This window comes from Propithecus coquereli, unplaced genomic scaffold (assembly GCF_000956105.1).
Source record: "Propithecus coquereli isolate 6110/MARCELLA unplaced genomic scaffold, Pcoq_1.0 Scaffold59, whole genome shotgun sequence".
Classification (NCBI taxonomy): Eukaryota; Metazoa; Chordata; class Mammalia; order Primates; family Indriidae; genus Propithecus; species Propithecus coquereli.
The window spans coordinates 2629760-2642664 of NW_012151840.1; the positions used below are offsets into that span (position 1 = coordinate 2629760).

At 53.8% G+C, this 12905-nt stretch overlaps 2 protein-coding genes across 3 annotated transcripts in view; one reads left to right on the forward strand and one right to left on the reverse strand.

Moving 5' to 3' along the window:
- The window catches only part of GBA (glucosidase, beta, acid), a 12304-nt gene extending 5181 nt beyond the window's left edge, over window positions 1-7123 (forward strand). Inside the window, exons 2-12 of the mRNA XM_012658746.1 lie at window positions 2773-2845; window positions 3217-3304; window positions 3514-3705; window positions 3830-3976; window positions 4292-4425; window positions 4641-4813; window positions 5050-5287; window positions 5554-5778; window positions 6187-6350; window positions 6746-6865; window positions 6954-7123. Coding sequence (XP_012514200.1) covers window positions 2816-2845; window positions 3217-3304; window positions 3514-3705; window positions 3830-3976; window positions 4292-4425; window positions 4641-4813; window positions 5050-5287; window positions 5554-5778; window positions 6187-6350; window positions 6746-6865; window positions 6954-7059 — 1617 coding nt within the window. The 5' untranslated portion in view covers window positions 2773-2815 and the 3' untranslated portion in view covers window positions 7060-7123. The remainder of the gene's footprint in view (window positions 1-2772; window positions 2846-3216; window positions 3305-3513; window positions 3706-3829; window positions 3977-4291; window positions 4426-4640; window positions 4814-5049; window positions 5288-5553; window positions 5779-6186; window positions 6351-6745; window positions 6866-6953) is intronic.
- A 449-nt stretch (window positions 7124-7572) lies between these two features.
- MTX1 (metaxin 1) lies at window positions 7573-12705 on the reverse strand. Of its 2 annotated transcripts, XM_012658745.1 has the most exons (8): window positions 12115-12705; window positions 11044-11113; window positions 10834-10913; window positions 9172-9264; window positions 8825-9007; window positions 8621-8697; window positions 8007-8161; window positions 7573-7915 (listed from the first exon to the last, which is right to left on the reverse strand). In XM_012658745.1, the coding sequence occupies exons 1-8, from the start codon at window positions 12640-12642 to the stop codon at window positions 7701-7703; spliced, it is 1401 nt and encodes a 466-aa protein (XP_012514199.1). In that variant the 5' UTR covers window positions 12643-12705; the 3' UTR covers window positions 7573-7700. The 2 variants fall into 2 exon arrangements, with proteins under 2 accessions (XP_012514199.1, XP_012514197.1); XM_012658743.1 differs by lacking the exon at window positions 9172-9264 and having other exon boundaries at window positions 12115-12642.
- Window positions 12706-12905: the final 200 nt, after the last annotated feature.

Consider the following 12905-nt stretch of genomic DNA (forward strand, 5'->3'; position numbering starts at 1 on the left):
CAGAGTCTCACTCTCTTGCCTGGGATAGAGTGCCGTGGCATCAGCCTAGCTCACAGCAACCTCAAACTCCTGGGCTCAAGCGATCCTCCTGCCTCAGGCTCCCGGGTAGCTGGGACTACAGGCACGTGCCATTGTGCTCGGCTAATTTTTTCTATTTTTAGTTGTTTGGCTAATTTCTTTCTACTTACAGTGGAGACGAAGTCTCGCTCTTGCTCAGGCTGGTCTCGAACTCCTGAGCTCAAGCAATCCTCCCTCCTCGGCCTCCCAGAGTGCCAGGATTACAGGTGTGAGCCACCATGCCTGCCCCTTCACTCTGTTTTAATCCTTACAACAAAGAGTAACCTGATGTTAATTTTCTATTGTTACCTTTCTGTTGTTCTGTCTCCTGTCCTGGCCTTACAAGGAAATAACTTTAAAATGACCAAAGACTTGTGGGGGGCAGGCAGAAAAATAAATAAATAAATAAATAAAATAAAATGACCAAAGACCAATCAGCTTTTTGTTCTTTGTTTCTGCTTTTTTTTTAGCCCTTTTTCTGTTTATAAAACCAACCTCCTCTGCTGGACTCATTGGAACACTTATTCTATTTTATAGAATGAAATGTCGCCCAATTCTGGAATCACAATTAGAGCCAACTGAGATCTTTAAACTAAATTTGCTATAATTTTATCTTTGACACAATAAACATTAGTCCTTATTAAAAGTAACATTACTTAGAAAATAAAATAGAAAATCCTCAAGGACAAATCACATTGTGCAAGAAATTTGAAAGGTGAGATGGTATTCACCCTGGAAAAATTTTCCAAACTGAAGGATAAAAAGAAGAAATTCACAAACTGTTTCCTGCAGAGGGAGGCTTTAAACCCAGCACAGCAGGCAGAGGCAAATGTAGAATGTGCCCAAGAAATATTTGTGGAATGAATCAACCAGAGGGAAGTAAGGTACTAGATATCACCTGCCCTACCTAGGATAAGTCCAGTGCCACATTTCCTGGAAAAACAGGAAGTCTGCAAGGGGTGGATACTGACATAGTGAAGCAAGTAGTTCAATTCAATTCAACAATTTGGTACCTACCCCTGTGCCAGGCTGTTTACAAGGATATGGAAGCTACCTAGAATGAGTAAGACGTTCCTTCAAGGAACTCCATAAACACAGACCTAACTTGTTGCAATATTTGGTGCCAAGCAGTGTATTAGACACACGTTATCGCACTGAAACCTCACGGTAATTCTGAGGTAGGAGCTATCACTCCCTTTTTATAGATGAGACACAGAGGCTTAGTGCTATTAAGAAATTTACTGAAGGTCAAACAGCTAGTAAATGGTAGAGTCGGGATTTGAACCTTGCTGTCTCACTAAGAGTATACTTATGTACTGTAGGAACCTAGACAAAGAAATGATCAATTTCGCCAGGGGTGTATCTGGATCTTTCTGAGATAATTTGAAGAACAGAAAAGACAGTTCTCCAGCAGCAACTGAGTGCCAGGCACGGTGCTCATCTCGCTGCAGTAATGCCCCTGTGAGGGTGTGGTACTGCCCCCAATGGGCACAGGCGCGGAAGTAGGCTTAGAGAGCTGGAATTAGTTGGGTCTTGACTATGTGTGTCACTCCCATTAAATCTCCTTTGACGTGCTTCATGAGGCAACATCATGGACAACTAACTTCTGAAGAGGATGTAACTTTGTACAACACTTTCCAAACCTCCCCGTCCAGTTATTAATATCACAATCTGTATCTGATGATGAAACAAGGGAGGCCACAGAAGAGCAATGCTGACCACTCTCCTCTTCAGTCCCGCCATCCCACTGTGCAGTTCCACCTCCCTGCACTTCACTGAGTATTGTTTTTTTTTTTTTGAGACAGAGTCTCACTTTTTGCCCAGGCTAGAGTGAGTGCCGTGGCGTCAGCCTAGCTCACAGCAACCTCAAACTCCTGGGCTCAAGCGATCCTCCTGCTTCAGCCTCCCGAGTAGCTAGGACTACAGGCATGCACCACCATGCCCGGCTAATTTTTTGTATATATTTTTTTAGTTGTCTGATTAATTTCTTTCTATTTTTAGTAGAGACGGGGTCTCGCTCTTGCTCAGGCTGGTCTCGAACTCCTGAGCTCAAACGATCCGCCCGCCTCAGCCTCCCAGAGTGCTAGGATTACAGGCGTGAGCCAATCACTGAGTATTTAATAATAACCCCCACCTTCTCCAGGAAGCCTTCCTTGATAACTCCCCGCCCACGAAGCGTCCCTCCTTGTCTGGAGGAGCGCTCCATGTACACGTGTTACCATTTCTGTCTTTATCCGTAAATAATCTGTGTAAGCATCTGATTCCCATGCCTCATGGGCCTCTACAGGGCAAAGACTATCTTAAACACCTTGGTGGCCTCAGTATTTTGCACAGTGAACCTCTTTTTATTAGTATCACTTTGAAATTTTTCTCAAGAAAGCAGGGGGCCTGCCGTGGTTCCCATCCTCTGGCATTTAGGAGCCCCTACCTAATTCTCTACTCAAATCTCTGTTCTAGGCTCTTCCTAAAGTTGTCATTACACATGCCTTTCAGAGTTTCATAGGGTGTATAATCTCCACCATCCGGTGGAAGCCAATTGCCCTTTAGAAATATGGACGCAATTGCCTCACTTCCTGTATCATGTGATGCTCCCATAGTCATCACATGACTGACACGTCATGAAGCCGGAATTAACTCGCAGGACTAACCTGCTGTCTATAGCTACGGCAGGTATTTGCATCCTTGCTTTTATTTAGTGGATCCTCTATCCCTCAGACACTCTGGAACCCCTGCAGTCTTCTCATCTGGTGACCCTGAGATGATGAAGTTTTTGAGTCCTTCCAGAGAGGTAAATAGGCCAGGCAGGGGTCCTAATCAGCCTTGTCACACTGCTCCTGGAATCCTGGCCATTCAGGGTTTGGAATTCAATGAATGTGAGACTGTCTTTGAGCAGGGCACAAATGGAGGGAGGGAGGGAGGGGTTGAGGTTGAAACAGATTGGAAGAGGGGTGTGGAGAGTCCTGGTTTGGGGTGGGCAGAGCTGTCACCAGCAGAGGGGTTGCAGGGAGGGCTGTGCCCAGGTGCCTGTGGGCCCTGTCCCATCCCAAATAAAGGTGGGAGACGAGGCCATGGGCTCCCATATGCAGCTAAGCCCTGCCCAGGCAGAGTAGAGGGGTGGAGAGGGGCTTGCCTTTCAGCCACTCCTCATTCTGTTCTCAGGAATGCCCCAAGCACCTGGGTAGGGTAGGCATCATGGCTGCCAGCTTCGCAGGATTGCTTCTACTTCAGGCAGTGTCCTGGGCATCAGGTGAGTGAATCAGGAGGGGGGAGGTGGTACTGAGGCTCCCTTCCACCTTGTAGCCTTCTAGTACACTGGTAGTAGACTTTTAGTAGGTGCTCAATAAACCCTTTCGTGTGGTTGAGACCAGCCTTCAGTGTCCAGTGTCTCCCAGGCAGTGTGTCTGTTCTCTGTGTCCTAACTCAGCCCTCGCCTGTGCTGTGCTCCCTCCCTCCCAGGTGCCCGCCCCTGCATCCCTAAAAGCTTCGGCTACAGCTCGGTGGTCTGTGTCTGCAATGCCACATACTGTGACTCTCTTGACCCTCTGACCTTTCCTGCTCCTGGCACCTTCAGCCGTTACGAGAGTACACGCAGTGGGCGTCGGATGGAACTGAGTACGGGGACCATCGGGGCCAATCGCACGGGCACAGGTGACCACTCCATCCCTCACCCCTGAGCCTGGCTGGGTCCTCCTGGAGCTAAATCATGCCAGTGATCACCATGGAGTTTCTCCCCTGTACACTGACACTCTTTATTCTCTGCGGGTATCCTCAGGGCTCCTACTGACCCTGCAGCCAGAAGAGAAGTTCCAGAAAGTGAAGGGATTTGGAGGGGCCGTGACAGATGCCGCTGCTCTCAACATCCTTGCCTTGTCGCCTCCTGCCCAGAATTTGCTACTTAAATCGTACTTCTCTGAAGAAGGTGAGGAGGGGGACAAGATGACACAGTGCAATTGATACTTTCCATAGATCCTGACTTCCACCCATGCCTGGCATTTTGTTCCTCTCTTAAGGCCCGGTGTAGTAAGACTGCCCTGCCAGTCTTCTGCTAAGTGCTTGGGGGCTCTTGGGCTCAGAAGGGCTGTGTTTAACCCACGTGCTGACCTCCACAGGCCCCAAGCCAGGAGCTCAAGTTCCCTTTGGCCCTGACTCAGACACAATTGAGAGCTGGAAATTGATAAGTCAATCCCATAGTCCATCGACTTGACTCCCATATCTTGGTCACTCTTTATTGTAGGACTTGAATATAACATCTTACGGATACCCATGGCCAGCTGTGACTTCTCCATCCGCATCTACACCTATGATGACACCCCTGATGACTTCCAGTTGCACAACTTCAGCCTCCCAGAGGAAGATACCAAGCTCAAGGTGGGTATTCTGGCTGCCTCAGGCCCTGACAGCATTGATGTCTGGCGCTTGAGAAGCTTCAGGCTGGGGCAGAAAGACAGAACCTACCCCCTGCTCTCTGTTTCGTCCTGGGGGTGGGAGGGTGGGGGCTAATGGCTATACCTGATGCACTGGTTCGGCCAGTCTGTCTGTGTTCCAACTCTGGGTGTCTCTCTTTTCACTACCTTTGTCGTTAGATACCCCTGATTCATCGAGCTCTGAAGTTGTCGCAACGTCCCATCTCACTCATTGGCAGCCCCTGGACATCACCCACTTGGCTCAAGACCAATGGGGCAGTGAATGGGAAGGGGTCACTCAAGGGTCATCCAGGGGATATCTATCACCAGACCTGGGCCAACTACTTTGTCAAGTAAGAGATTAGCAAGGCCATGGGGTCTGGACCAGCCTCCCCTTTGGATATCCTGGTCTACGTCCCACCCCTTGACCTGGTTCCATCTCCAGGTCTGCCTCTCCCCAGATCACCTTTTTACCTTCTGGACCCTTCAGATGTGGACCCGTCAGTTTCCTCCCTCCATCGGGCCTCCTATTCCCTAAGGTCTTGGTTTACTTTCTTGGTCTGATCATTCATGACCTTTCTCCTGCCAGGTTCCTGGATGCCTATGCTGAACATAAGTTAAAGTTCTGGGCAGTGACAACCGAAAATGAGCCTTCTGCAGGGCTGATTAGTGGGTACCCCTTCCAATGCCTAGGCTTTACCCCCGAACATCAGCGAGACTTCATTGCCCGTGACCTGGGCCCTGCCCTCGCCAACAGTACTCACCGCGACGTCCGTGTGTTCATGCTGGATGACCAACGTTTGCTGCTGCCCCGCTGGGCACAGGTGGTAAGGCCCAGTGACCTCCAAATCCAGCATCCAAATGGCTGGCTCCCAAACTTAAAGTGTCTTCCCTGCCCCAACTATTGATTCCTAGAGCACCACCCCCTCTGGACCTCCAGGGCCCCATGGATTCCAGTGGCAGGTGCTTTAACCCCCTCTAGTGCATTCTTCCCCCCACCTGTTTCTCAGGATTCCTAGTTCCTTTTTCAGAATCCTCTGTGCAGGGCCCAGGGTCAGTGGCTCCCCTTCCCCAGTGGTCCTTCCCTTTGCAGGTGCTGGCAGACCCAGAGGCAGCTAAGTATGTTCATGGCATTGCTGTGCATTGGTACCTGGACTTTCTGGCTCCAGCAAAAGCCACCCTGGGGGAGACACACCGCCTGTTCCCCAACATCACGCTCTTTGCCTCAGAGGCCTGTGTGGGCTCCAAGTTCTGGGAGCAGAGTGTGCGTCTCGGCTCCTGGGATCGAGGGATGCAGTACAGCCACAGCATCATCACGGTGAGCCACCCAGTCTCCCTCCGGCAAAGCAGACGACCTCACACCCTTCCTAGTCTCACTGAAGGCCGACAGAAGGCCTTCCTCTCCAACTTTTCCCCAGCCCGCTTGCCCTTTGAGGCAATTTTGGGAAACCATGATTCACTATCTTGCTTTTCCTTCACAGACCTGCATACCCCATCACCCTTTTTCTAGATGCTTGGGTCTCGGGCAGCTATGCGGGCCTCAGCTTTCCCAGCTTCCCTTGAGATGTCGCCAACTTCGTGATCCCCCTCCTTAGATACTAAAGAGACAGAACGCCCGGCTCCCAGGGCTGAGCTGCCCACAACCCCCCCCTCATGCAACCCTTAGCTATACTCTCTGGGGACCTCCAGTGTTGAGCCTTTGTCTCTGCCCTTGTCCCTACCCTAGAATCTCCTGTACCATGTTGTCGGCTGGACCGATTGGAACCTTGCCTTAAACCCTGAGGGAGGACCCAACTGGGTGCGCAACTTTGTTGATAGCCCCATCATTGTGGACATCACCAAGGACACGTTTTACAAACAGCCCATGTTCTACCACCTTGGCCACTTCAGGTGAGTGGAGGGTAGGCACCCATTCAATACCAGGCCCTTCATGGCCCACATTGGACTTACATCACCCCATACCAGGAAGGAGCAGGAATGTGTTTAGGATGGGAAACTTGGGAGAGGTACACCCATCCTCTCTTGCGCCACCTAGGCAGGAAGTGACTAGGTGGCATCAGAGACATAGACAACCCCGGAATGCCTGACGCTGGGGCAGCAATGTGGGAAGGCAGCGCCAGTGCCCGGCAGCATGGCTCGAGGCCAAGAGACTCAGGGCAGAGCTCTGGCAGGGGTTATGGGGTAGGAGGATGGGTTACTCCTTAGATGAGGGTTTGATGGGAGATGTCCTGAGTGCCAGGAGGGCTGGGCCAGGGTCCCTGATGATGCCCATTCCCCACATTCAGCAAGTTCATTCCTGAGGGCTCCCAGAGAGTGGGGCTGGTTGCCAGTGAGAAGAACAACCTGGACACAGTGGCACTGATACATCCGGATGGCTCTGTAGCAGTTGTGGTCGTGCTGAACCGGTAAGGGCAACAGCAGGGTCCTGGGCTGAAGACAGGGTGGTGGGCCTTGGCAGGATCACACTCTCAGCTTCTCCTCTCCCCTCTCTAGCTCCTCTAAGGACGTGCCTCTTACCATCAAGGATCCTGCCGTGGGCTTCCTGGAGACCATCTCACCTGGCTACTCCATTCACACCTACCTGTGGCGTCGCCAGTGATGCAGCAGACACTCGAGGAGGCACCAGGGCTCCGCATGGACATTAAAGGGACAGAGTCAACTAAGATGCTATCTGTAGTTAAAGAGGGCACAGCAGAGCCAGGGTGAGCTTGCAGTGATGTAAGCCCAGGGACAGTGGTTTGGGTGACTCACTCTCCCCTTGAGTTGGTGCCAGGGGCTGGAGTCCCCTAGGGAAAGATCAGGAAGCCCCGGTGCCCCCAGCCCCCATGCTTGTGTGAGCGTGTGCTGTGCTGGTTGCTTGTGGAAACTGGGCCCAAGCCCAGGGTGAGCTCATTGTCTGTACAAACACAAGATGGGGAGGAGGAGGGCTAAGGAAAGGAAGAGACTAGGAAAGCTGGACCCAAAACTGGGGCTGTTTGACTTTCCTGGAGATGCAGAACTGGGCCTGTGTAGAAGCCAAGAGCCCCTGGATAGGCTGAAGCACCCAGCTGGCTCCCATGGCACCAGCTAGGAAAATTGGCAGCCCCTTAAAGGAGAGAACATATGATTCCAGTCTGTGTGAGCAGCTTTATTCTGAGGGGGAGCACCCCATTTCCGGCTATACCAACAATGGGGAGGCACAGAGGCCTCTGGAATGCATGAGAGTAGAAAAAAAATCAGTCCTGGGAGCATGTGGACAATTCATTCCTCTTCATCCTCCTCAGCCATGCCCAGGGCCTGCGTACCTGGGGCCCGGGCTGGCGTTGCCCGCTGGATAGAGACAATGCCACTGAGCAGGGCGTAGCCCACCATGGCTGCCAGCCCCGCCAGCACAGAGAGGATCTGGTTCCGGCGCCGGTATGGCTCCTCCTCAGTCTCTGGGCCTGCTGGTGTCTGGCGTGGGGGTGGCACCTCAGCTGAAGAACAAGGAAGGAAGGTGGGCAGGGGGCTAGTTCCTGGATCCCTGCCCACTCTCCCCAGGGCTGTCCTCGCCCATTTGTGCCTTACCTCCATCCCAGGGGAAGTAGAGGCTGAGGATGTGGGTGCAGTAGGCACAGAGGTTGTGCAGCCCCCGCAGGTGGGCCTGCAGCTTCCCGCTGGGCAGCTTTGCCTGCAGCAGCAGGACCAAGTAGCTAAAGACAAAGGCATCCAGGGAGGCAGGGCTGGGGCAGAGAGAGAAGGGTGGGATGGAGGAGGACAACTGAGGCAGACGGGGGAAGCTAGAGCTGGAGGAAGAGACAGCCTTGGAAGTGGGCTCTGGGCAGTAGGGGGCCACCAGGGAAGGACAGGACACACAGTTCTGGACCTGGTATGGAGAGAGTTCCCCAGGTGGCGCCAGCCTCGACCTGAATGGGGCTCTATCCCAGGGCTGCATAAAGGGCACATTGAGTGTCCCACAGCCCTGCAGGCCCCTCCTGTGCCTGGCTGCCCTCCCACCCTACCCTCTTGTACCTCTGAGGAGACTCTGGCCCCACACACAGCCCCACTGTCACCAGAGCCAGTGTCTGTCCTGAGGACCTCATGTCCAGAGCCTGTGCCCACCCCAGCCCCAGCCCCAGTGGCTACATCTGAACCTGTATCTTCTTCCAAGCTACCCACTCCCCCCCCGGAGTGAGACTCACGCATCTCCAAAGAAGAACTTCTGAGAGCCCAGGCGCTGAGAGAGAAGGGTCAGGCACTCCCGAGCCTCTCGGTACAGCTATAGGGAGGACACAGGTAGGCTTGCGGCTGCGGGAACAGTGCCACCTCCCCTCCTAGGCACTCCCATTCCTGGCCATCGTCCTTGGGGCTCATCTCTGTACAACAGCCCCCTGTCCCAGAGCTACCTCCTTTTCCAGCTCTTCCTCGTCCTCAGGCCTGTGCTCCCCACACAGCAGCTGCAGCCGTTCCATGTACTGCCGCTGCATACGGCCGGGCAGGAAGAAGTTGAGGGGAAAGGGCATAGCCTCTGCATACCACTTTCGGGTCACTTCCACATAGTTCTTGCTGTCTATCCAAAAAGTATGTATCTGGATTGGGTAGGTGGGAAGGAAGAGGCAGGCTAAGCCAGTGCACCTGCCTGATTCAGGGTGGGCTTCTGACCCCCACACTGCTCTGAGCCTGTGTGTGGGTGTGTGTGCGCCTGACCCTCGCCCCTGCTGGCCGTGAATGCTGGCAGGCCTGGCACACTCACCAGCACTGGGAGCAGCTTCTCCTCCAGCAGAGACATGAAGGCCAGGGTGTCTGCCCCTTGCCGGGCTGACAGATCATAATCGGCATTGTACTTCTGTGGAGGAAATATCCATGAGGTGGACACTGGGGGACCGCAGGGGCACTTTGCCAGGGAGGGAGGAATCCTGTCTGCTACCCCCATCACTGGCCTCTGAGTGTAGTGGAGGTAGAGCAAGGAGCTTTTCCTGCTGAGGCCCCCTTGCCTCGGCCCAGCCAGTAGCCTGTTGCTGTTGGCAGAAAGCCTGGGCCTTGGAGCCCATTGGCCGTCAAGGTCCTGTGCCCATTGCGGGGAGGAAGGAAGGCCCGGCCACAAACTAGGAGTAGCTCCCAGAGTTTCCACGGAAAGCTGGCAGCATGCCTGCTGACGGCAACTTTCTAACAGTAACTTTCTCGATCCAGACACCACAAAGCTAGCAGAGTGGAGCTCAGATGCAGGTTGGGCCTCATTCCATGCCTCAGGAACTAGGCGATGCCATCCTCACACTCCCTGGACCCAGTGAACCCATGCCCAGGGCCTCCCAGCTTGTTGCCTCAATGCCCAGCTCTTGGCTGTTTCTTCCACTTCATTCCATGGCCCAGGCGCCACCACCACATACACATTCCACTTATACCCCCAGGTCTCAGTCTGCCCCACCTTCCCAGTCTCTGCTCCTCAGCATCCCCCTCCACATCCTGAGTAAGCTTTGTCCCCAAATAACCTCATGAGCATGGTCCTTACATCTCTTGGAGCCTCATTTCTCCCCTGTGGAATGGAGATAAAGATCTCTTTCTTTTAATGTGGCTGTTAGGAAATAATTTAGGAGAATACGCTGGAAATTAGAAAAGCTCTGTTCATACATAAGGAACCAGGATAGTAGCCCAGGGCCTGCCAGGAACTTTGGCTTTTATCCGGATCCCCTCTCTCCAGGCCTCTCAAGCCTATATTCATTCATTCCCCAGCTCCCTAACCTTTGGGAAAGTAGGAATAAGGAAGAGGATCCCATTTCTGACCATGTGTTCTCTCCTGGAACCAGACTGTGAGTGACAGAAGAACCCGTGGAAAGCTTGCTGGCTAAGCCCCTAGTTTTATAAATAAGGAGTGCACAGCTCTGATAGGTTAAGTAGCTTGCCCAAGACTGCACAGTCAATGACAGAGTGAAGAGCATAGCCTAGGCCTCCCCACTCCTATTGCAATGCTCTTTCAACTTACCCAGCCTGGCTCTAAGCCTTGTCCATCCTGAGCCCCACATCCAGCCCTACTCCCTGAAAACAGGGAAGTGGCCCTTGTAAGTCCCTCTCCAGTCCCACCCTTGAAGTCCTCATCAGAGCCAATTGCTGTCTTCACTCTCCTTTCTCTTCCATTTGTCATCAGCCTATGCCCCTCTCCCTGCCCAGCAGGTTAGACAGTACTGTGCCTCTGGATGTGCCTCTGGTTGTCCCCACAGTGCCCTAAGCTTAATCTCTGGCCTGCTGCTTTACTGCAATACAGTGACATCCTGTGTGTCTCCCCCATCAGACTGTGTGCTCCTTGATGTTCTGGGTCACCTGCGTCTAGCTTGGCATGTGTCTGGTGCTCAATAAATATGTGTTGCACTGAACTCACTGAACTTCTCTCACTGGCAGCCCCCGTATCCAAGCCACTTACCTCTTTTCGAAGGTGGGTGATGATCTTGTGTGGTACCGAGATGACCTCTCCATGACTGGTCTGAAGGGCAGGCAGAGTTCCTGACATTAAGAGAGAAGTATGCCCACCAGACACTTAGCTGCCTATCCATACATATTTGCCACGCATTCCCACCTCTCTCTTGCTCCTCCCTTTGTGCACACCCTTCTTCACCCCCCCGATGCTGGGTACCTGAAGGGCTCCGCCAGGGGTTGGTGATCTTGTGCACTTTGAGTGGAGCACCAGTAAATCTGGCATAGGTCTGCAGGCAAGGAAGGCAGAAGGCAGAGGGGGCAGGGCCACGGCCCCCACAACGGAATCAAAAAGAGAAATAATATTTATTGAATATCTTATGTGCCAGGCCCTATGCTTAGAACCTTAGTACTAAAAAAAGAAGTAGACATTACCATTCCTATTTTACAAATGGACAATACAGGGCTGAGAGATTATGGACATGGCCATGATTACAAGTCAGCCAGGAAAATCCTTTCCTCTATTTCCTCTCCTGCCATCTACCTGGTGAACACCTATCCTTAGAAGCTTATCCTAACCTGTATCCTTGGAAGCACTGACCATGCCTTCTTTGGCAGTTTCTGTGGTCTGTTCCTACTTGTATCTTAAACCTGAACATTTTATTACATTTATTTGCTTACATGTCTGGCTTTCTGTTAACAACTTGAAGGGAGGGCCCAAGTCTTTTTCATCTTTGCGAGGCGGTATTTGGTATTTGGAAGAAGCTTAATGCATGCTTTTTAAATGAAGGACTGAGTGAATGAATGAAGTGAACTAAGTCTGTCGGATTCCAAGACTTTCTACAGAGCCTGGCTATGGGCCATTTGTTCCAACAAATAGTAGGCTCAGTAATGCTGTTCAGCAAGGAGGAGGATAGGGGGCTGAGAAGGCAGAAATGCTAAGCTGGAGGAGATGTCTTAGATAGTACAGCCTAGTAAACCCCCGAGTGAAGAAACAGCACCCGGGAAGGAGACGGGATCGCCCAAGGTCACACAACTGGTAAATGGATGAATAAGGACTAGAACCCATCTGCTGAACCCTCGACCAGGCCTCTTTCCATTGCAGCACGAAGCTTAAGAAACTACGGCTTAGGGCGCTGAGCCCATATCAGCCACGCACACTCTTTGATTGCCTCAGTTTCCCCCGCTGCGCCCGTGCTGAGGAGCCCTGGCAAAGTTCGGATGCTCGGCCAGTTCGGCCCCCTCCCCAGTCCTCCAGGGCGCAGCAGAAGGCGCCGGCGCCATCCCTCACCAGCACGGCCAGGCTGTCCAAGTCCACTGACGGCAGCCCCCAGCCCCCTGACCAGCAGAACAGCTCCATGGGCGCCGCCATCTTGCCCGCCCTCTGTCCCGGAAGCACCTCCCAGTGCATTTCTGCCCTCCCTCTAGCGGACCCGCCCCCCGCCACCGCCCCTCTGGTCGCTCCGGGCGGGGGGCCTGGGGAGGTCCCGGAGGAGGCGGGGCTTCTCGCGTCTGGAGAGGCAGCGGGACGGCGGGGGGCGGGGCAGCAAGCTTCGGGGGAAGGCGGCCGCCGGCCCATCCAGAGGCGGCCCCCGCAGCGGAAAAGGGCTGCCGGCCAGGCGCGCCTCGGAGAGTCACGGCGCCTCGGCCGAGTGGAGCCCCGAACCCCCGAAGGCGCAGCGGGTCCAGGAGAGGGGGATCTTGGGCTCCTGGGCTGGCTCTGGGGACTATTGCCAAACTGCACGTGGCGTGGACTGCTCCGGGGCCCCTCGGGGCTCGGCCCCGATCGGGGACCGCGGGGGGGTCCCCCGAGCTGCATGTTTTCCACAGCGCGTTATGTTTGGAGCGGGCCCTGCGCCGCCTGTCGCCATGGAAACAAAACAGGGGCGGTGGCGGCGGCCGGAGCCGAGGCCGGGCTGGGGCCGGGGTGGGGGGAGGGGAGGTGGGGCTCGCCGGCTGTTCCCTAGGTAACGGGAACTCAGGCGACCCTCCGCTTCATCCGGGTCATGGCCGGTCCGCTAGTATCCGCAGTGCTCCACAATCTGGTCCTTGGCTCCTGGCCTGTCCCCTGGTCTACTCTTG